Source organism: Peromyscus leucopus, chromosome 1 (assembly GCF_004664715.2).
Source record: "Peromyscus leucopus breed LL Stock chromosome 1, UCI_PerLeu_2.1, whole genome shotgun sequence".
Taxonomy (NCBI): Eukaryota; Metazoa; Chordata; class Mammalia; order Rodentia; family Cricetidae; genus Peromyscus; species Peromyscus leucopus.
Window position 1 is genome coordinate 27,721,771 of NC_051063.1, and position 24,409 is coordinate 27,746,179.

The 24,409-nt window shown below is 44.1% G+C and overlaps 1 protein-coding gene and 1 long non-coding RNA gene across 2 annotated transcripts in view; one reads left to right on the plus strand and one right to left on the minus strand.

Annotated features, from left to right (window-relative positions):
- Window positions 1-1,213: 1,213 nt before the first annotated feature.
- Window positions 1,214-24,409, minus strand: part of Slc18a2 (solute carrier family 18 member A2) — a 34,655-nt gene continuing 11,459 nt past the window's right edge. The window contains exons 4-16 of the mRNA XM_028881001.2: window positions 23,709-23,767; window positions 23,356-23,439; window positions 23,001-23,093; window positions 22,177-22,266; window positions 22,045-22,088; window positions 21,915-21,975; window positions 19,384-19,479; window positions 12,094-12,172; window positions 11,868-11,919; window positions 10,931-10,994; window positions 9,192-9,311; window positions 8,941-9,074; window positions 1,214-1,584 (exon numbers count right to left, since the gene is read on the minus strand). Coding sequence (XP_028736834.1) covers window positions 1,480-1,584; window positions 8,941-9,074; window positions 9,192-9,311; window positions 10,931-10,994; window positions 11,868-11,919; window positions 12,094-12,172; window positions 19,384-19,479; window positions 21,915-21,975; window positions 22,045-22,088; window positions 22,177-22,266; window positions 23,001-23,093; window positions 23,356-23,439; window positions 23,709-23,767 — 1,081 coding nt within the window. The 3' untranslated portion in view covers window positions 1,214-1,479. The remainder of the gene's footprint in view (window positions 1,585-8,940; window positions 9,075-9,191; window positions 9,312-10,930; window positions 10,995-11,867; window positions 11,920-12,093; window positions 12,173-19,383; window positions 19,480-21,914; window positions 21,976-22,044; window positions 22,089-22,176; window positions 22,267-23,000; window positions 23,094-23,355; window positions 23,440-23,708; window positions 23,768-24,409) is intronic.
- On the plus strand, window positions 7,054-11,584 carry LOC119087996. The gene is made up of 2 exons (XR_005091550.1): window positions 7,054-7,937; window positions 8,958-11,584. It is a non-coding gene; the product is annotated as an uncharacterized LOC119087996 (long non-coding RNA).

The window sequence follows — 24,409 nt, forward strand, 5'->3', positions numbered from 1 at the left end:
AAAGCTTCATAAAGCAAAAGAAGTATTGGCCACTTTCCTAAAGAATATGTAATAGCCAGTAAAGTTGAGGGGTAGTTGTCCTAAAGTTCTCTTAATGTCCAACGTCACACAAACACAATTCAGCTTAACAAAACTGACAGGTATTTGTTTTTTTATGATTTCACAACTGCAGAATTAACACGTACTATTTGAGACATTCTATACTATGTTTGTATTCCGGAAGTTTGTAATCTCATACAAAGCAATTATAATGTTCACTAATATTAGCTGGCACACTGAAAAGATATATCAGTGTTGTCATGCTTAGAAAAATTATTCTACCCAGCACACAAGATGATACAGTAACACACATTTGTAGATTTTTTTTCTGCTTCAGAAAGGGAAAGTGTCCTGACCACCCTACCTTTCTTAACATAATCATGTTACACATGAACAGTTTCATTTCTTCATCTTTGTTTGAAATTCTTTTCTACATTGATATGAACAACTTTCAGGAGTCTAAAAAATAACAGCAACTCAAAATTAACAAATCTCTAGAAAAACACTTGGATGACCTGCAAGCAGGTAAAAGATGTAATAGTCTCATTTTTGACATAGCAGCTTGATAGCCTTGTTTCCTTTTCCAAAACATGAACTAGGTTTTATAAATCATACCATGCTTAACCTTGACAAAGTGTAAAGCACATACTTTATTTTCACCCAGTAAGACCATCAAGTATATATCTTTCAAAGAAAGCAACAATTGGGTTCTTTTCTCTGCTTTCAGAACATTTACTTTTTGCTCCTTGTTGGCGTTAATGATTGCTGCCAATGATATGACACAGAAAACAATTTACACCCATCCCTTTCTAGGTGGGTGGTTATAATAGAAAACTAATGCCAGCAAAGGTTTATGAATAAGTCTGAAAGATGGCTGACATAATTTCTTGTTCTCTGCGCTTAAAATGACTAGCTTTTAACTCCTAAGTACATTGATACCAATTACAAGTTAAAGAGTAACACAGGCAGTGTTGCCACATAACGGCGCTGTCTTACGTGATTCTGTTTCTCAGACTTCTAGTTTCTTGTTGGAGAGTCTCAGATAATGTGTGCTTAAACACTCATTACCAGTATTCAGAAAAAAATATGATTTTTTTTTGTCCAAGTGTTCATGAATGTAAGTTAAAAAATTATATTTGATTTGGATTCAAATATTTATACATTTACAATATACCTATTTCGTCAAAATATATTGTATAATATTTAATAAAATCAAATACATAAAATAAAGTTTTCAACACTATTTATACAAACCCCTAGAAAAGCTGCTTTTTCTTTATAAGGCTGTTGGCAGTCGATCATAACCATGGAAAAAAAAATATCACCTTTGGTTGTTTTACTCTTTGCCAGGAATGGATGATGTGACTAAGACAGCTCTGCGCGAGTCATTTCACTGGAAACACTGCTACACGGTTAAGCACTTGGCAACTTTAGAGGGTCTCAGTCACTTTCAGATTCTTCATCGTCACCGATGGGATATGACTGAACATTATTCTGAGTGTACATTTTTGTTTTAATGGGACAGTTGTGGTCCATGAGGATAGCCTGAAAGCAAAATGCAAGTACATTAACTTCTGTTTTGTAAAGATAAGATGGTTTTAACCCACTGCTGCTAAGGGTTACTATTTTGAAAGCAGTTGCCATGTCTTGGCCTTGAAGATCTCAAATTCTCCACTTAGTAAAAAGTTTTAGGTAATAGGCAAGAAGTGAAGTGGTCTCTAGGTATAATGTTTTCTTTGTGCCTGTTGGAGGTAGAAGTTGAGTCTTGTGAAAAAAGGATGGGTGAATTAAATTTAAGAAAATTTAAACAGAGTCTTGTGAAGGGTGGGAGCTTTGGATCTCATTGCATCCAACTTCCATTTTACAGACTACCACAACAGGGTACTTCATGAAGATGTTTAAATGGAATTCTTGTTGGAAATAGAAGGAAGTCTGAACTGAAATCCACTCTATTATTTCCAATTGTGGATCTTGTTCTGATGGTAACCATCTATACAGATTGTTTTACAATATGTTCAGGCCACATTTTGCCTTGGCCTTTTAGATAGTTTCCCAGGTTAAACATTCCAGGGCTTTGTTCACAAATGTTATGTTCAGACCATCTCTCTCCAGATCCTAGCTGCCCTCTTTTAGCACAAATATACACATAAAAGTCCTCTGCCCTTTTTTGTTTCTGAAAATTAAACCAAAAATAAGTATAACTGCAAAAGGAAAACAAAAATGATGCTTTTTTTTTAAAGCACTCTCAACAATAAGTACTTGTAGTCCTTATTCCTGCTGACAGTGTGCTGAACCAAGCAGTAATCTGATAATACAGCTGACATCCTGTCAGGAACATGGCTACAAGTAGATGAAAGCCGTAGCTTCACAATAAGCCTGGATGGGAAATTGAGAAAATGGGCACCCAGGCTTAAAGAACTTGACCAAAGTGTATACACCCCCAGCCACCAAAATCTACAGATGATCAAGTCTTTGATGTAGAATAGTGTATTTGCATAGACCATATCTCCATGTATATTTCAATTCAGCTTTACAGTACCCAACACAATACAATGTGAGTAGTGTAACTAGAGGATGATTAAAAATGTACAAGTTAGTACAGATAATTGTTTTTAGACATTTTGGATTCAAATTGGTTGAGTCTACAGATCAGAACTGGTGGTAGAGAGCAACAGTGTAGCCGTAATGGTGCAGAGAAAGAAGCCCAGGCAGCCCCAAGACAAATTCTACTTTTTTTAAGCATCCCATGGCAGACGGAGAAATGCAGTGTGCAAGCCACATGAATCAGGTATGTCTTAGTCTCCCTCCTTTATAGGAACCATTCCCCTAAGATGTGTGTGTGCACATACACGCAGTCTGCAAATTTGAGTGGATTAAAATGTTCTGATCCTGCCTGTGGCAGTCTACCTTGGTGTCTGTTATCCCCAGCTCTTGTCCTGCAGATATGATAAGGCTCCACTCAGTGCTTAACCCTTTTATCATTTCCCAAGAGATTTTCATCTGATCTGCTGTATGATACAGAGATAAGGACTTATATGACCCTAGTCAGGCTGTCATCTCAAACTGCCAGCTTCAAACTCAACTCCATTTCCAATTATGCTACTTGCTGAGTGAACTGATAATTGTACTTACAGGGTTTGATTACTAAAATAGTTGAAGCAACAGACATTGTATATTTGAACCATTCTCCCTGTGTTACACAAAGGGATAGCTAAAGGTATCTCCCCAGATTATGTACCCAAAGATCACTTTGGAGATGGTTTGGGGGTAGAGTGAAGCAGCTTAAAAATGAGATCCCAGGTTCCTACCTCCACAGTGACAGTGCTATCAGCAACCTCCAGAACACTGCCTTGGTTACAATACATTATGTAAGGCTATAGCAGTCATCAGCTGACATGGATTTCTAGAGCACCTACTATGTATGTGACCTTACCCTGAAGGTCCTATACCAAAGACGAAACTCCAAAGGTATGGACAGTTCCCCCAGGGTCACAAGTGGAGGACTCACTTGAGGTTAAGGGTTAGCAAAAGTTCTGCAGAGGAGATGGGAGCTTAGGTGAATCCTGGAAGATGGGAGGATTTGCAGAAGACAGGTTTGAATGAGCAAATCATAGATTATGGAGGGTAGTAGGTAAAACACACTAAATCAGCATGGCCACCAGAGTTCTTAGGAGGCAATGGAGACACTTTAGAAAGCTCCACCAAAGCCAGGAGCACCAGGCATGAGCCTTGGCCTTTACTTGGCCCACAGGCAGCAAGGCCACGTCAAAAAGAGTGGCCAGCATTGCCTTATTCACAACCACCTTCATTTCTCCACTCACCATTCACTTCTATAGGTAATCTTTAGAACTCCAGGACTGGAGCATAGAGTGTATACTCAATAAAAACTGTTCTGGCAGTTGCTGGGTGTTGTGGCACATACCCTCCATCTCAGCACTCAGGAGGCATGGCAGATGGAGCTATATGAGTTTGAGGCCAGCCTGCTCTACACAGAGTCCTAGATGGGTCGGGGCTACATAGTGAGAACCTGTCTTAAAAAGCTGCACTGGGATTAGGAAGATAGCTTAATGGGTAAAGAAAATGCTTGCCTGGCAGGCATGAGGACCTGAGCTCAATCTCTAAAGCCCACATTTTAAAAACTCACGTGTGATGTTGCACACTTGTTTCCCCTGCACTAGAGAGATGAAACAGCCAACCAGATTCACCTACTTAGTGAGCTCTAAGCCAGCAAGAGACTCAAAACCCAAGGTAGATAGCCCCTGAGGAACAACACCCAAAGTTTCCTTGGGCCTCTACATGCATGGGCACTTGAACATGCACACTTCATGTGTGCCCACACATACAGCCATGTACTGCAGGGTTCATTACGACTGATTATTTCTATCATGAAAATATAAGTGATCAGAATTTTTCAATTCAACCGATAGCCTGTGTTTCAGGTAGCTTTCTTTCATGAATATTGTTTAATGGCTTCTACAACCTAGCTTCATGTCCTCTCCCAAAAGTTTTACTGGGCAGTAGTTTTACTTTTTAAAAAAAAATATTTACATGGTTAAATATGCCAGACAGTGTGCTGTGAAAAGAGAAGCGCACAGCAGAGCAGGTGAGTCCGTGAGGGGCAGGTGCCCAGTGGCTCATGAAGCAGGCAGGGAATTTAGGCTAGCACTCCAAACACAACTGTGGAACAGAACTGGAGAGAGGAGGGGTTGCCACCAAAGGCGCAGCAAAGCCCAGATACATCCAAGCCCCTGCTAAATACCTAGCTCCCATCACTGCACCCAGAGCAAAGCTGGGTTCTCCACAGTGGTTAAAAAAAAAAAAAAATCAGACCAAATGAAGTAGAAAAGTAATAAAAATCCAGTGCTGGGCTGATAAATCAGCAAATGCACTTAGAAGGTAGGTGCTCCAATCTTAGGCTTGAGAAGACATGCATTCTAGTAGAAAAGTTTTGTTCCCTGTGTACACTATGTAAGTACCCAGAAAAGGGATAGGGGTCTACAAGTAGATTATAATATACACCATGTATATTCTCATCTGCCACTAGACACCCCATCTTTTCTTAACCCATGGACAAGAATCCTTTTTAAGTGTGTTTTATGTGTGATGGGGTGGTGTGCATGCATATGTGAGTAAACTTTCACGTGTGTGGGTGCATGTGTGTGTGCGTGCACTTGTAAAGGCCAGAGGTTGACAATGAATATCTTAATGCTTCACTTTATATATTGAGGAATTGTCTCTCACTTGAACCCAGAGCTTGCCAATTTGGCTAGTATAGCCAGCCAGCTTGTTCCAGTGATCCTCTGCTCTGCCTTCCTTTCTGAAGTTATAGGTGGGCCACCACGTCTGCCTGACATTTCCATGGGTGCTGGGGATCTGAATTTGGATCCTCTGTGGCAAGTACTTTTATCTACTGAACTATCTCCTCAGCACTGAACTGGGGTCTAAGAAGGACTTTATACAGCCATACACTTGAAGGTGTCTGCTGTTCACAGTCCACTTCCTTTCCTGCCTTGGCAACAGAAACTTGGCACATCCTACCTTTAAACAAAAATAATTTTTAAACTTGAAAACCAAGACCCGTCTCAGAACTCAGCTATCCTCACTCAGGTGTTTTGAGAAGTCAGGGTCCTGTGTCATTGTCTTATAATGGGAGCAGTTTTCCTCAAATGTCAGCATTGATATGCCTTACACGTTTACAGAGACTGAGCAATAGAGGATTTTCCCCTTTGCCTTTATCAGTAACATTATTTTTAAAAGCAGAAATAAGAATGGAAGGAAAGCTGTAGTGCTCACAGCCTATTCACAGCCTGCTGTGACTTATAAAACACCATTGCATAGGCCACTACTCTCTCACACAGAGCTGCAGGCTGAGTACCTGCAGGAAGTACTTAATGAAAGAATTCTTTGCTTGGGGTGGAATGCCTTCTGGCCCCCATGTTTCTGACACTTGGTGGCTCATGATCTTGCATTGTGTGATCAGCACTTGTGTGTGCTGGGGTTTCTCAAGTGGGTGGTGATCTATTCTCCCTTATGGCACACATCCTGCCACGGCCCCCTTATCGTTAGAGGCTATCGGCTTCCACCCCTTTTCAGATCTGCTTGCACAATCAACAAGCGTCAGCTGCTGGGCACCACCTCAGATGCTAGCACTGTGCCTGTCAAATGGCATTCCTCCAATTATGGACATTAATTATAGACAAATGCACATCTTAAGATTTAATGGTTTATCTCAATGGGCACTTGTGAAGGATTTGACATTTTACAGTCAAGTGTCTCTGGAAGCCTATAATTCTTACTGCGTTGCCTTTCAGGATTGTCTCCTCCACCTCCAGTAGTTTTTTTAAATGAACTAAAGCGCTAGTTTAAATGAAGAAAAACTGGCTTTCTTTCTACCATCATTTTTCAAAACACTGTGGTGATTGGCTAGACAAATACTTCCCACCTCCAGCATCTCCTCAGCTAGTCTTCTAACCTCTTTCATTTCCTCTACTAGCTCATGTTGGAAGCCACAGATAGATAACACAACAGCCACTAACGTCTACCGTCTTGTCTATCCAGCATGGATATCCATCCATCAGAGTCTGAGTAGCAAAAGAAAGCTCTTGCCTTGAAGAGCAAAGATGTTTGGGTGCTCCTGGGTGAGTGTTGTTTGAATCTTAGATGGTCTTATAATAAAAAACACAGAGCCAGATATCTAAAAGCTGAAAGATCGGAGAAGCAGAGTAAGCCACAGCCAACCTCACCTGTCCAACTCCTCAGCTGATCCTGTTTCCTCAGACTGAAAGCTGCTGAGTCCTCCCCCGAAAGGATCTCAGCTGAACTGCTTTAGTTCCTGTTTCCTCGTGCCTTATATGCCCTTCTCCACCCTGCCGTCACTTCCTGGGATTAAAAGTGTGTGTGTTTCCCAGTACTGGGGTTAAAGGCATGTGCCACCACTGCCTGGCTCTGTTTCCAGTGTGGCCTTGAACTCAAGTGGTAGGATTAAGGATGTATGTCACCACTGTCTGCCCTCTATGTCTAATCTAGTGGCTGGCTCTGTCCTTTTATCCTTAAGGCAAGTTTTATTAGGGTACACTATATCACCACAGGTGAGCAGAGTAGAACAGTGCTTTCAATACCACAGGAAGGGTTCGTGGGTGACATTGGAGACAGTTACTGCTGAGACTCTCATCTAACTCTCAAAACACTCCTGTGAAGTGCTATCATTTCCCAGTGCAGTAGAGAAACCGGAGAATTGCAGATTCCTGTGGGGAGCCAGCACAGCTGCCCTCAGGCCCATGCTAGCCCTTCACTGTCCCTAAGAGTCTTAACTGTCTCCTGGGTGACAGAAACATTTACTGATAATTCAATTTCTTTGGTCAAAAAGGATTGGGAGTAACCTTCATTCAACCTTAATCAAATTATTGATAATGTGGCCACAGAAGGACAGCTTTCCACTGCTGTGTAGAGAGTCTTCTATCCACTCTGAAGGGTCAGCCAAACAGAGGTGCCACAGAGATGGACACAACCAGACTGGAAGCAGGAAGTCAGAGAAGGGGTGGTGCTTCCACCCAAGGATCTCCACAGCACCTCCTCCTTTCCTAGGAGCCCAGACATGAGAAATGAAGTCTAGTTAAATCCTGAATAGTTCAGGGCACAAAGTCAGTGGCCAGAGACCAATGAATGTGTTTTTAAGATACAGTAAATGGATAGGTGAATGTAAAATGCCTCAGATAAACATAGGTTACACAACCTAAATTTTTGTTCTGTCTGTTTTTAAATTTGCTTTTGGAGGAAACCATCAAGAGTAGTACATGTCAGAAAGTACTTCTGTGCTGGACTTAGTGGCACAGGCCTGTAATGCCAGCTACTCCTGGAACTGAAGCGGGAAGATCCTAACCTGTCTGGTCTCCCACAGAGTAAGTTCAAAGCCAACCTGGGCAACTTAATGAGACCCTGTCTCAAGATAAAACATTTGTAAAGGTAAAAAGAGGGCTAGAAATCAATAGTAGAATGCTTTCCCTGGCACACACAAAGCCCTAGATTCAATCGACAATATCAGAGAGAGGAAACCTATAGAAATCTTGTCTGATCTACTCCAAAAGAACACAACAAAGAAGCCTTAGATCTGTCCCTGAACACAACACTACCACTTCCTGTGGGCTTTTCCTTCATCCCTAGTCCAGACAGTCTCCTTTCAGCTAAACAATACTAGCATCTGATACTTTACTTTAGTCTGGGGCACCACTGCCAGGACAGACGATGAGCAGCAGTGAGCTCTTTTTGTTGGGTAAGATCAACACCTTAGAAAGGGCACAAGACTTATACATCTCCCACTTCTGATTTAGAGCCAATAATTTGAACTTGTTCTAAAAAGAAGAACTTTATTCTCTATAGCTTGTCCATGACCATGACTCTGGTCATGAAGATAAGAACTAAATATTTCTTTGTGCTCACATATGTGCCCCAGGGTGTAAATATGATCATCTTTCACAGACTCCTAAAAACATCTCCAGATTCTTATGCCTGGTGAGGACCAAGACACCAACTATCACTGAGTGCTATAAGGATAGAAGAAAAGCAACTGGCAACATATCCTGGGAAGCAGAAGGATTTTCAAGAACCATAGCCAACTAGATTGAATTGTCCCAGGGTTATATTTGATTGGCAAGAATTATAAAACATTAATCTAAATATGAAAATAATTTCATCCTCCAGGTCATGAACATGAAGCTTAAAAGAAACAACTGTTAAAATAACATGAATAAAAGAAGTTACTGTGTTAGTTACTAAAAAGGAACTCTCACTGCTTTTGTTTGGAGGCTTCTATTGGAAAGGAGCAGAAATATAGAATGTAGTAGAATTGAGCTATGCAGAAACTATCCAGATGGCCATACCAAAATGATTAAAAACATTTCTTACCATTTTTTCTTCCTTAGCAGGTGGACTTCGAAGAAAAAAGCAGAGTGGAGCAAAAACAATATCAATTATCCCGATAATTGTCATGAGCCAAGGAAAGCCGATTGCCTTTGCGATGGCACCACCAGCAGAGGGACCTTTGGGGAAACAGAAAATCAGCACTTTCTCCAAGTGACTTATTGTGAGAAAATGTAAAGATTTCTGTATTTGTAGGAGGTTTTATCTCTCCTGCATTGAGGTAAAGGTTGTCTTACCAATAGCATACCCCATACAAAAGGCCACATCTGCAATGGCATATACACTTCCATAAACAGACACGTGCCGTAGGTCGACCAGGTAACCCATGATAGGCATCATGGAGGAATCCACCATCCCTGTAGATAGTCAAGGAACAGTGTATGGAAAAGTGGTATGAAACAGAAGCAGGTTGAATGTTGGGGACTGTGTCCTAAACTCAGTCCATTGCCAGCTCTTCCCCTCTGCCATTGCCACTTGCTCATCTGTGACAGACCCCTGACGACAGACCTTTCATTGTGGATAGTAAGCAGCAGGGTTCAGAGAGGAGTGGAATTCAGGATTCTGAGTCCTTAGTAGGTAAGCATTTGTAGGCTGTCTGACCTCACCTTATAATCTCTTGTAATGGGCCATCTTTTGGGTAAGGGGAAGGCACCCAGTCCTCTGGCCACTCACCTATTACTGTTCTCCAAGTGCAGTATATTACAGGCCACTGGAACCTGGCCTATAGCTGATGCCTTCCTGATCCACTATTCTTCCAATCACTTTTCCCTTGCCAGTTAGCACACATACATAATCAGTCAACCTCTTTCCCACTTTCCACCCACCTCCAACACCAGGCCTTAGACCATCAGAGTTACCAAGCTGGAAAGTACTCAAATACTAGAACTCAGTGGAGGGTGAGAGAGCATCTCTTCCTGCTCACAAAACTAAAACCTGAAGAGCTTGGCCTTAGTTGGCTAAAACCAACAACAACTGAGACCAGCGTGACAAGCTGTGGCTTCTTGACTAGCAAAGGACAAAGCTCAGGAATATCACGTGTGTTCAGAGTTCCAGGTGCAAATCCTAACTTTGAGCATGGTCGTACCTAGCTTCAGACCACTGCTTCCCCCTGTCTAAATGGGGTGCTTTGAAAGTGGTTTTGGTGACTGAGTGTAGTGAACTGATGCCTGTGAACACATGCTGAGGGGCTGGCGCACAGCAGCCAGTGGATGAGAGAAATGGTTTTTATTTGTTTAGTATTTGTGATCATCTGATGTACACAGCCTACTGCAGAGAGAGTGGAGCAAAACCTGAGAGGTGGATATTAAGCACAGAGCTAAAGAATGAATTTCAGCGGGACTGGTGTGGAGGTCCCTGAGGAGGCATAAGATGCCAGGGCCGCCCAACCTCCTCTAGAGGGTCAGAAGATATCCCGTTCATTCTTTCTACTGTACCACTCCAAGACCAAATTCCTGACACTACTGAGTAACAGATTTGGCCTTTACTTTTATCATGCTAATCAGTATTTTATAAGTGAGAAACAAAAGCATACCATTAGTCCAGACTTTCCCTAATGTTTTATTTTCCTTTGCCTCTGAAAATCCCTGCAGTACACAGCATGGTACCTCACCAGCCTGTATTTTCTTTACCAAGCCTCATAAGAAAAGCAAATGGGAAGTCTGTCCCTAGCCGCATTTGGGAAGGTTGCTCTTAGATGTGAACTAAATTGAATGTGCTACAGATGAGGAAGCGTGAGTTTGCTGGAGTACGGCAGTGAAGCACCAGTCTGCTTCTGCCAACACCACCTGACTTTCAACAAGCATCTTCGTGGATCTAGACTATGGGTTGTCTCTGAGCTAATCTCATTGCGCCCTCCACTTTAGCTTCAGGAAATCTGAGCTTTGGTACCTATCTATAGGCTGTACACTCCTCAAGAAGAGAATCTCCGCTAGAGAGAATGCAGCTCCAAATTGAGGCACAGGCCCATGTGACTTACCAATTGCAAAACCAACTCCAAAGTTGGGAGCGATGAGTCCATAGATATTTTTTGCAAAAGGAATCTGTAAGAGGAAGTTAATATGCTAAAATAAAAGATATTGACTCTAATAAATCATCTTCAAAAGAAAGCCTAAAAATATCTTTTGTCTGGGCCTAATGGACCTGTTTCCTTTTGAAAGAAACGAGAGCAGAGAAAGGAAGGGGGTTGCCATCCTAATCTTTAAAATCCAAAGCCCAGATTGAGGGTGTAGTTTAGTGGTAAAGTGTTTGCCTACCATGTGTGACACCCTGGGTTCAATCTCCAGTGCAACCAATCAATAGATGTATGTCAAAGCCTGAAATGTAAATTCTGACTACTGTGAAAACTTAATTACATGGCTCCTTGGAAAGATGGCTTCATCCACTCTCTTGACAAAGAGAAGATGACCATATTTGGGGAGATATTGGCCAATAAAATATGTTTATTCTAGAGTAACATCTTGCTATTGTTCAGAGTAGCTGCCATAAAGTATTTGAGACACTTGTCATGTTGAGTGGTTCATGCCTGTAACCTCGCAGTTGCAAGAGTGAGGCAAAGAGGATTGTCGTCAGTTCTAGGCTGGCCAGGGTTACATAATGAGACCTTAAGAAAACTACAAAAAAAATCACAAAATTAAAAAAAAAATAATAGAAAAATAACTTGGTAAACTACATAATAAATTTGCTTAAATAACATCTGATCTAAAGTTAAATGATATGCCCACTTGAGTCTTTCCAGAAATGTTTGAAATGACTTTTAAAAACTGAAAAAATAAATGAAGAACATAATAAAACCAAATATTAGCAAACTCAAACTGTTATAAAATGTTGCCTGGTGAGTCTCACCCAAAACAAGAGTTTCAGTCCCATATGCTCCCACTCCCCCGACTGCCTGCCAAATTCAATCTTTCACTCACACATAAAATGCTGAATCCAACAATTATCATTCCCAGAAGAGCACAAAGCCACCTATCAAAAGAAAAAGCTCATCAATAAATGAACACTTAGGGTGTTTTTCCTAAGACACATCTTCAGTGAAAATCATAGCAGTTATTTGTAATAGTTAAGACAGAAACACTGAATTTCTTCAAAGAACCACATTATTATCAAAACAATAGAATGAATGCTTTCATTTAATCTTACCTTCCCATTTTGTGTGCCAGTATCCCAAAAATATTGGTTCCAATGAGATAAGAGATACTTGCTGGCAAGAAAATAATGCCTGTGGATTTATGAAAAGGATACCTTATCAGCACTTCTACAAGTCACATGTCAGAAAAACTAATAATCACAGACACTGAAGCGATGGTTTGAGGAGATGAGATGAAGTCTGGGGCCTGCACCCATGCAGCTAATATCCGGTTTCAGTCTGGACCCCACATGGCTTATCCATTCCAGAAAGCTATCGAGACACTTCAGAAATGGAAACCATTTCTCTATCAGTGGCTACATCTCACTTCTGAGTCTGGTGACAGCATTACTTGTGGACCGACAGAGACAATCCCCAGCTGTGGGAGTCCAGTAATGGCCACCCATGTGGTCTGGACATTTGCATATGTGTTCTCACCTCTGAAATTCTTACAAAAGGCACAGCCATTGAAGAATTCGGGGCAACTAGGAACAAGTGAAAAGGAAGCAGTGGACACTAGCCAAAGCCCACAGTTACTTTCCCTTGTAACTTTACACACATGTATGTGTGCACACAAGGCTTTGTCACACAAAGAGGACTATGTAACATCTACTGCTCCATGCCCTGTTTTTCTCAATTAACTGAACATCTTCCTATCTTAAAAAAAATAAAATAAAAACTAAAAACAAAAAACACTACTTGGTCATTTTTCATGGTAAAACTAGATTCTTCATGCCCAAGACTTAATGTCTGTCCAAGGGGAGACAATGAACCAGAAGTTCACTGTTGCCTTGAACATGACCAGCACTGAACAAAAGGCCCATCAAGATAAGCCATATGAGTATGCAAGAGATCTGTCCACTTCAGCTCTTCTGCTAATTACTAGGACGATCTCTACACAGGAGACCACTTTTCAATGTCTTAATTTCAGTATTTTTTCCCTGAAATGAGACATGCTAGACTTGATGCCAAGCCTTGCCCTCAAACAGTAAGAGCTGCTTTGTTCTGCACTGTCTCTGTGTATGCCAGCTGTGCATGGTGAGTAGTCCACACGTGCTGGTCTAGGCAGGTGTAATTCTGTCCCTTTAAGGATAAGACATGAAGCCATTAGACCCTAAGAGAAGCTGTCAGAAGTCTGAGCCTCTAACACAACAGGAATTTCAGGTTAATGGGGTCTATGATCAAAATGCAAAACAGAATCATGCCAGAACTAGGATTCTGGGAAATGACAGTAGAGAGCAATCATTTGTTTCTGGAAATCATTTCCATCACACCTAGTGATATGCAGAGGCCAAACAGTCACTCAGTATAATCTGATTGGGCAAACATTTACTGACAACCATATGCTCAGTACACCTCCAGCTTACAGCAAAAGCAATGAAAATATGAGTCCTGTTGCAATGGAAGTGTCTTGGGGGAAAGAATGGCATTTGAACTGTGAACATGGCTTGCTAAGAACATCATAAAATACAGTTCTGAGAACACTGAACCTGCAGCTGGTCACACTCTCCAAAGCAGACAGGATTAAAACCTGACCCCAGAAAGTCTGTGGTAGACCTCCCACACTCTGCAGACCAGGTTGGGCTGGGTAATAGAAATCATGTTGATTTTGCCTCAGTATCAGTTGGAACCAAGGGCCATGAGTGTATAAATGCAAACGGTGAGAAAAATAACAGCAGGACAAACAGCCACTGGCATATGGCCTCAGGATCAGAGAAACAAAATGAAACTGAAGGGACTGTTCTATGGGAACTCTGAGGCCAGATCCCATTTGACAAGGTAGCTGTCACTCTCTAACTCATCACTGTCCTGGAGGGCTGCAGTCCAACATTAGGGGAGATATCCTATAGATAAGAAGGAAATTGATTTTTGCCTAAGATTTTATTAAGATGAAATGTTAAATGGTAAAGACCAAGCCAGAAGACCCTCATGTACATCACTGCTGACTGTACCTGTCAGCCAGACACTCCGCTTGACCTTGGCCCACAGACACCCCTTTGTTTCTAGTTAAAAAGACAGCTCTGAGGGCCCAGCTAGGACCCAAGGACTCCTAATGTACCTGACTCCAGTTAGAACTCCAAGCAGGGACACCGACAGACTCCTCGGTGCCAGCGAGTGGCCCGACCTACTACCTGAAATGGGGTACCAGTCTCACACAGGACTAAGAAACACAAGGACCTTGTTTTCCATGGGCAGCAAGGCCATTGGCAAACTCATCATGATTCTCAAGCAAAAGTGCATTGGATTAGAAAGCACAAAACAAGGTGTTGGCTTGAACTTACAGCTTGCTAGCTGAACTTTGCAAGGTTCAAACCCCTTAAAGCCCTGTGAGAAGCTACTGTTCCCATCCTGTATACTCAGAATGTGGAGGCTCAAGTGACACACTGTGCCATGTGACTGTGAACAGACTTTTTTCCAGACAGCTTTTCCAGAGTGACTTCAGTAACATGGCTCCATGCAAATCCCATCTTCCTGTTCTCCACCCTGGCCTGCTGGCCTCCCCACACTATAATAAGTCCCCAGCAAGCAGGAACCACCTCATTTCCCCCATAACCTAGCTCCATTGTGGCAGGCAGGATGTGCTCCAGAGCACGGCTGGCCACCCAAAGAAAACGTCCTATCTGGGTGTGCTAGCAAACGCCTTTAATCCCAGCACTCAGGAGGCAGAGGCAGGAGCATCTCTGTAAGTGAAAGGCCAGTCTGCTCTACAAAGGGAGCTCTAGGACACCTAGGACTACATGGAAAGCCGTGTCTCAAAATAAAACAACAACAACAACCAGGGTGTGGAGGGAGGAAAGGTTCTGTTTGAGGGTACCCACTTCACGGAACTGGAGAGACCACCGTCCCTCAAAAACAGGGTTTCCACAGAGAAGTCACAGGCAGAAACTGGCTCTACACCTCATAAACTTCCCTCAGAACTCTCCCACCTGAGTGAGAAGTGTTAGTTGCACCTGGTCTATACACAGCATCCAATGTCATATGCATATTGCTCTGACAGGAGTTCCCACAGGCTCCTCCCTCATCTCCAGTCACGCCAGAAAGCCCACCACAGGGACCAGCCCACCTCAGAGCTGAGCAGCAAAGCGGGAAGAGGCTTGTGCTATCATGAAGCATCAGGGAAATGGACGCTGTACGTGTGACCTGAGAGGTGGCTGTAGTGAGTCCTTAAGACTCTCCTGAGCCCTGACGGTCCTCCCCTGATTGTTCCTAATGACTGATCCTGGAACTAGAGTGTGACAGGGCCTTTGTTGCCCTGGCCTAAGTAAGAGAGGCCTGCAGGCTCAAGTCCTGGCATCCCCACACTGCACATGGTTAGCAACTCATTTGTTCTTCATCCACTCACCAGGCTAGCACAGGATGTCCCATGAAGTCACAACCGGTTAGGACAGAATGGGCTCCCTGCCCGGCAGACCCATCCTCACCCTCATGACTGTATCACCACATCACATTCAAAACAAACGTGCCAGAATAACCAGCAAGTGAGCTTGGCTCCAACCTTGTCTAGGGCTGTTATACCGAGCCTACACTCCCCTTTGGGGAGTTACAGGCCTCACCCTGAACTCAACCCCTGTGCATCAAGCTGTCTGGGAGAAGTCATTTGGCTTTGAACTAGAGTTGAAAAGAGAACAACAGAAAGTCCATTCTCAACAGCTGCAGCTCAGGACCTGCTCAACATGGGATGAGGAGGTACTGGGAACAGGGCAAACTGAAGCCTTATGGAATAGGCATCTGCCATCTCTTCATTCCCGAAAACTATAGCCAAAACCAATTCATGAGAGCAATCACATGTCTCTCACATAGGTCTGCTTGGCTCTGACTTCCAATCTCTCCAAAGATGACAGGGAAACACAGTCAGTCAGAGGCCAGATTTCTGAGGGGCAGCTCCAGGACAAAGGCCACTGGCTCCAGGCTACTCCACACTACTCACCCCACAGTACCCTTTGTTCAGGACCAGATGGTTGCAGGGCCACTAGTCCCAAGCTGTAGACACCACTAAGAGGATCTTTCCTCTCACACTGAAGATGAGGCAAGAGTTAAAATCAGATTCTCTCCACAAGAGAAAACCACCTCTGAGGTGAACAGCAGGCAGAGCCTGAGGGTGGGTCAGCTAAATACTAGGCAATGACAAGCTGCATCAAATGATCTTCTATTGATATCAGGAAGCCTGAGTTCTAGCTCCTGTGCCCCTGAGGCTCCTCGCTGACCTTAAAGACTTTAAAAAGAAAGCCTCAGGCTCTGTCTGGAGAAGACAAGAGCAGAGCAGCCTAAGTGCCCTGCACATGGCCAGGACACATTCAATTAGGGTCATAAGGCAGATAAGTGGAGACACTGGCAACATCAGAAAGCTTCCCAGTTGAGACGTGAAGTAAATGCACTGTGTTTGACCAAGCCATGCAATCCCCAAGTGGACAAACGGTGCCTCCTGAGAACAGTTTGGCTGCAGGGTGCCAGGGACCAGAGGGAAGGAGACTTTGGAACCTCCCAAAAGGATCAGCTGTGGTCTCCACACGTGACAGCCCGCTCACACTAAGATCGAGAGAAAGTGTGCCCAGCAGTGGCTTTCTCCAGGAGCCTGGAAACTCCTTTGGGCATCCACTTCTGCCCTGATGGGGAAGGTCTGAACTACGGTGTCTAAGCTAAGAACCCATCCTCTACTGAACAGCACATGAGGCTTGTGTTTGGTTTCACCACAGAATTCGCATCCTATAAAATCTACCATTTCAGTGCTTCCAGTTGGGTAGTTTTCAGTATATTCCCAAGGCTGAGCAACCATTACTGGGAACAGAATCCATGAAGTTGCCACCTTCCTCAAAAGAAACTTCCCACCTGCTACAAGTCCCTTACTCATGCCCTAACCTGGGTTGTTTGATGCCTTTTATGAACTGTTTGATGGACAGACACAGCAAGCATTATAGAACCTGAAGGGGCTGGATCTTTGTTGAGACACATGTCCTGAGGCAAGCAGAGCAAGGGTAAGTCCAAGCTAGGGCTGGGTTAGAGGAGAGATGAGTTTGACCTGAGTTTGATCCCATAGCCCTACATGGTGGAAGGAGGCAAGGTGTCCTCTGATCTTCTCAAGTATACTACGACACACACACCACAGAGAGAGAGAGGATGTCGAATATAATGAAGTCAGAACTAAGCATCTCCATATGAAGATATCCATGTGAGTTGAAGGAACTAAGAAAATAAAATACATCTCTAAGACAGATAATACATATTTGAATAAAGTTGGGGGAGGACTAGCTTTCCAGAACATTTAAAGTTACAATGATTCAAGAGGAGGTCACGACACAGGGACAATGACGGATCTATGAGAGAAAAGAGAGAATCCAGAAATGGGCCCAAGAACACATGGCCACTCAAAGAGAAATGGAGATGGGCATCAGATGCTCCCAGAGACATGGCCCAGGGATGACAGCTGGGCACATGGAAAAACCACCACATCCCCATGCCAAAATTAGAGCAAAATTAATTCCATGCAAACCTAATATTATAAGGCAAAAACACATAAATGCATTAAAGGAAAACAGGGGCTATTTAATTTTTAAATGATCTTGGCAAGGGAAAGGCCTTTTTGAGCTAGACAATGACATAAAAACAGAAGCCTGTCAAATATGACACAGCATTTCAGATGTTCTGGGACGTGAAACACATCACTTATGAAGTGAAAGGACACAACAAAGTGAGGGTGATAATTGCAAAATTTCTCAGAAAAGATTAATGCCTGATACAAAGAGTATTTTACCAGCAAGAAGAGAACAGACAGCTCAATACAAAAACTGATAGAGATTATCAGCAAGAATCCCACACTAACCAAGTGTGGGACACACTTGTGATCTTGGTACTCAGCAGGCTGAGGCAGGAAGATCAAGAATTTGAGGCCAGCTTGAGTTACATAATGAGATCTCTCTCTCTCTCTCTCTCTCTCTCTCTCTCTCTCTCTCTCTCTCTCTCTCTCTCTCTCTCTCTCCTCTCTCCCTCTCCCTCTCCCTCCCTCCCCTGTCTCTCTCCCTCATGTACATACATACCTATTTACTAAAAATTAAATCTGTGAAAAGAGGCTACATTCTTACCTATTGGATTCCAGTACCTACTACATCAGTTTGACTTGGGGAAGGTACCCTGCAGATATCTGTCCTAGCGTGAGGGGAAGAAGGAAAGGCATGAGTATTCTGCAGTATGGACGAGTGGCAAAAATGAACTATGACGCCCTTCAATAGGGACTGCTTGAAACTGTGTATCACTGAGATGGGGTCATGGGTCAAACCATAAGGCACACAGGCAAGAGGACCTGAATTCAGCCCCTAGGACCCACATAAAAAGCTGGCATGGTGGGATACACCTGTAATCCCAACACGGGGAGGTGGAAACAGAAGCACCTGGGGCTCTCTGTTCTGCCAGTTTAGCTGACCAATGAGCTGCAGGTTCAGTGAGCTCTGTCTCCAGTGACATTGACCTCTTGCCTTCACATACATACACATGTGTACGAGTATCAGCACAGGGAAGAAGGGCAAGAAAGGGAGTCACAGGGGTGCCCAGATGGCGGGGAGGAAAGTCCCCATGTGGCCTCGACTGTAGCATGTTTAGACTGGAGAACTAGGAGTGATATCCATAATGAGCAAAACCACAGCAAACTCAGCTCAGGCGACAGACCTAACCACCCTGAGAGGCTCGCTCATCTCTGCAGAGACTTCAAGGAATACATTCATAAATGCTACACAGAAAACTGAGAAAAGAGAAAGACAAGGTAACGACTAACTCAAGGAAAAATGAATCAGAAAAGAGATAATCAATCATGGTACAATACAGAGTTCAGCTTGGGGACAATATTCACAGTCACAATAATGACAATAATAAATTCCACTCTAACAAAGAAATGGGATGCAATTATAAAGAGTCTACCAGTATCTGTGGATGATACATTCCAAGACCTCAGTAGATACCTGAGGCTGGAGAGAGTACCAAAATCTTTGCATATCTACCTACGATACAATGTAGTTTATAAAACAGACACTAAGAGATTAACAATGACGATGAAATATAACAATTCTAACAATGTCCCATAATGAGATCAGTGTGGATGTTTCCTCTACTTCCTCTATATCTCATTCCCCTTTTCACTTGAAGCATCTGTCAGGAATGATTAAAAAAAAAAAAAAAAAAAAAAAAAAAAAAAAAACAAAGCTGAAAGTGAGCCCAAAGTCCATTTGGGACAAGCAGTAGTGATCAGTCTATGCCCTTGCGGTGGGTGGTTCTGAAGGTCAGGCATACAGACAGACAGGACCCACCCTCATCCTTACCCAGCTGCCACTTTCGGGAACACATGGTCTCCATCATCCAGATGGGCAGGGCGGGCTCCAGCATGGCTATCCCCATGTTTGCAAAGCAGATGGAGCCTGGATAGGAGGAAGGGTGTTAGTGAGCTTCTGCCTTCACACCGAGTGTCTGTGGTCACTCCAAACACGGACCCACGCGCCCCAGCTCAGAGACCCTACTTCCCTGAGGTAAAAGCTAAACAGCGAGCCAAGGGCATAACAAGGAGTATTAACTTTAATTTTGAGCAAGTCCAATCCCAGAGTGATAAAGTGTGTAACTGGAGGGAGCCATCAAGCTCTTTTGGCTTAACCCATCCATCTTACAAATGAAGGAAAAGTGTTCCAGTTCATTAAGGAAGAGAGCTGCGTGCGGCAGCCGGCAGACCACCCACAACATGGGGCTTCCTGAGGCTCTTGTGACTGGGTCTTACTGTGCAATGGGCTTGGATTTTTTTTTCATTTCTTTTATTGTTTTTTAAGTTTGGATTTTTTATTATTAACTTTTTGAAATTTATTTTATATACCAACCACAGTTTCCCCTCCCTCCTCTCCTCCTGTTCCCTCTGCCCACCTCCTTTCTACCCCCTCATGCACTCCTCAGAAAGAGTAAGGCCTCCCATGGGAGTCAGCAAAGCATGGCATATCAAGTTGAGGCAGGACTAAGCTCCTCCTCTCTGCAGCAAGGCTGAGCGAGGCTTCCCACCGTAGGGAAAAGGTTCCAAAAAGCCAGCTCATGGGCCAAGGACAGATCCTGGTCCTACTCCTAGAGCCCACAAACAGACCAAACTACACAACTGTCACCCATATGCAGAGGGCCTAGGTCAGTCTATGACCCTGAGGTGTCAGAAAATCTAAGGGTCATGGTGCACTGTGTACAAGTGTGCTGGGAACAGGTGTTTTTCTAGCCATATAACAGTGTATCCATACAAATATTCATCATTCATCTGTTAACCAAGCTCTTTGTAAATACAGAGCCATCTGGAAAAAGACACACAGAATGGACCTCCATCATTCTAGAAGCTTCCTGTGTTGTGCTCTGTGGAACCTGTAATTTGCTAGAACAAATTCAAAGAAAGATGTGCAATCATGATGACAGTGTGCGCATTTCATTCCTGGTGACATTTAACAGCAGAACATATGAACAACTGTACTCTCTCTCCATGCACCTCACCCCTAATTCCCTCCACCACACCACAACCACATGTAACACAACAACTGTGGCTAGTTTAATAGTGTTAGGTACATCTTTGATTTTTCTTTCATCACTGAGGTTCCAAGAAGCAGTGAGGGCCTAGACTGCACTGCCTGACCCATAAGTGCTCAATGCAGGGATTTTACATCTCTAGGACTCCACCCTCCCAAGCCCTTCTCTACCTCATTTTGGCTCTAGAGTATCTCCTGCAACCTGTAGAGTCCAAGGCATGAAGAGCTTGGGGCACTGGCTTCCCAGTCCTTAGCCTATGTGCTGCCCTGGTTAAATCCCACAGCAGAAGAGTACAATAAAAAACAGTCCAGACTCGGGCGGTGGTGGCGCACGCCTTTAATCCCAGCACTCGGGAGGCAGAGGCAGGCGGATCTCTGTGAGTTTCAGGCCAGTCTGCTACAGAGTGAGACCCAGGACAGGCACCAAAGCTACACAGAGAAACCCTGTCTCAAAAAAAAAAAAAAAAAAAAAATTTGATTGATTCTCTCTCTCTCTCTCTTTCTCTCTCTCTCTCCCTCTCCCTCTCTCTTTCCTTCCTTCTTTCTTTTTTTCTTTCTTTTTTGAGACAAAAATTTTGTGTAGCCTAGGCTGGTCTTTCCTACACAGCTGAGGAGGACCTTGTATTAGATTACAGGTAGGCATTACCAAGCCAAGTTTATGCAGTGCTGGGGAACGAAGCCAGGCTTTGTGCATGATAGGCAAGCTCTATCAACTGAGCTATATCAGCAGCCCCCAACTTAAAGGGCTAAATGTAAATCTCGTATAGAAGGCAAGACCCAGTGGTCTCAAACATTCTCAGTTTTTCTGTAATGTGGGAGCCCTGCTTAGACAAATCATCCCTTCTCTGGTTGAGCCACACTGCAAGGTTGCCAGAGGGCTACTTGCTGGTCTCAGCCTTGTATCTGGGCACTGGGAAGGGAGGCCCAGGCCCAACAGAAAAGTGAACTGTCTCCCCTGGGACAGAGCCACAGAACCCCAGAGTGTTTTTGTTGTTGTTGTTGCTGCTGTTTTTGTCTATCTAGGCCTCATGTCCAAAAGTATGACTTCTCACTCTGCAGGCAGAGAGGTGCCCTCTAGGGCTCAGTTCTCAGGCCAAAGACCCACCTGAGATACCTGAGGTGAGGCAAGCAAACCCTTCCAGAAAGTTTAAGGGCAAGTAGTGAGCCTTTAACACAAAGACAAGAAACAATCGAGGATAATGCAAGATATCCCACATCCCTGAACATATTTCCAGCAGCAAGTGGAAATTATCCCCTACTGCTCACCCACCCTCTTAGAACTATCCTTAACTTTTAGAACTCAAGAGCCCCACCTGCCGCGATGAGGATGTATGGATCCTTCAGCAGGGTGGTTAGGGGCGTCCCCTTCTGACTCTGTAAGGCAAAAACAGGGTTAGAAAGGGCACCTGAATACCCTTTGGCCTTTACCTCCCGGTTGCTTACCTCTGGCTGCACTCGGGATGGCTGGAGCACAAAGAGTTGAATAGCTACAAAGGAAAACCACAGATGATCCTCTTGGAAGGCAGATATGGCCCAAGCACATGCCATTACAGAGGCCAAAGCCCAGTCACTCACCTCCATCTAAGAGCACCAAGGCAGCTAGAACCAGGAAAGGAACTGTCTTCCCCACAAACTCATAGAGCACGCTCCCAAAAGGAGGTCCCACTACAGGAAGAGAGAGATCCACAAGACATGTAAGTGGGTACCTCTCTCCATAGGATAAACACCCATTTGATTATTATGTTTTGTTCCATAAAAGATCTGGGGTGCATACTCTATATTCAACTTAGTATAATGTTGAACTTCTCCCAGGGTACATTTTCACCTAAGAAATGGGACGACCACACAAAAGCATCCTCAAAGACCAAGGGCCTGAGGCAAAAGAGGCAGGTCAAGAGCTGTGTTGGTTCTGTAGCACAGAAGGGTCTACAGATTCACTTTGCTACCAGCAGACAAGGGAACCACTGGCTCCAACAAGAAGGGTAATGCCAAAGACGGAAAAAGATTCAACTCTCCTTCAGAAAAAGCATCTGTCCCCTGGCCTAGGACATCAGCCAGGCCAGGTGTAATGGCAGATACAGAAGACTGGACGTTTCTCTCAGATTAAAACTCAAAATTTTTTAGAAGAATGCATCTGACAGACCATCCTACTCAATCCTGTGTTATATACTGGAGCCTACAAGGTTTGGAGAGAGAGGCCAGGGAAGCATGGATCCTTCCTGCAAGGGACTCTGCCCACCACTCCCCAGAGGCTCTATGGAGGTAAAAAACAGAAATAGGAGGGCTGGGTGTCTGTTCACAGGAATGTGGATGTGAGCTCAGTATGGCCAAGACTAATGGGCAAGCACAACTGTAACCCAATGCCAAGCAGGTCCCACCTGCAAGTGACTATTACATACCTAAGACCCCCATGGCCAGGCCCCCCAAAGCAATCCCCATGGCGTTACCCCTCTCCTCATCATCTGTATACACGCTGGCCAGCATGCCCATTCCTAAACAGAAGAAGATCCAGTTAGTAGTGTCCATGCTCTGGGGAGCACCAAAAACATCCTCCATGACATCCTTCCTCCCCCGCAGGCTCACCATCTTTCTGAGCCAACGAGACTAACTGATATATAAGGCTGGGCAGAATCCAACAGGAAGGTGAGCACCTTCCCCAAGAATCTTCCTCCATCCTTCTCTACCTCCAGTTCCAACATTAGTCCTCCCAAGTGCCCAGCCAGGCTCCCCACCCACTGGCATTTTCATACCCACCAGCCACGGATGAGCAAGAGGAGCCGATTCCCTGCAGGGACCTGGCGATCAGCAGGAAGGCATAGCTGCTGGAGAAGGCAAACACTGCCAAGAGAAGAGCCCAGGCCCTTATGTCAAGGTCGTGCCCCTGCCCACAGGACAGGGACGTGACAGCATTGTGTGATTCTGGAACCCACCCTTACACTATGAGAATGTCCACACTGGAGGCTGTGGGCTGCTCCACGAAGCCCCCCTTTCTGTGTGTGTTACCGATACAACAGCCCCTCCTCCCCCAGGTCTAGCCCAACTCCCAGCTCACAGGAGACAGAGCTCCTTCCAAGACCCAATGCAGAAGGCAGACAGCAGATACTTACTAACTGTTGAGATAAACATAATGCAGAATCCAGCGAACATGGGAATTGGATAGCCAATTCTGAAAGACACAGACGTGAAGAGTCTGATGATGGCTGGCTGTCTTTGTAAGGCTTTATATTGATTTTTCCAGCCATTATCCGTTTGGGATCAGCTGGATAAGTGGTCTGTCGACTTGTCTGAAAATTCATATACTCAGTGTTTCCTACGTGACCTTTTTGTGTTTGACTGTCTGAGAATATGAATACACTTATGGGCTGCCACTCCGAATGGAAATTTCTTTGGAATAAATATTAACACAATATTGATAAGTAACCCCCAATACATCTAAAAGACAAAGAGCCTGTTTCTGTCATTGTTATTATTATCATGAGTATAGTTTTTGAAAGAACTTCCCCAAAGGGACAACTGTGATCAGTCAAAGCAGCTTCCAGGCACCTCTGCCTGGAGGTAAGGCCACTCCTCTTGGATAAAAGCCCATCAGGTGAGTCACCTGGCCAGGGAAACAGCAGCACCTTGTCTAAGAGGCACTAGAAATCAATGTTAAGATCTGCCTTCCTGCTAACCACACTGAAGCGAGCCTAGAAAGGCCGTGTGTCTCATGCAAAAGTTTACCAAGTTGCTTGGTAGGACCGATGTCCACTGAGGATCCTGGCGCCAGGCCACGTTGTATCAGGAAGGCATATGTCTCATTAGATACCCA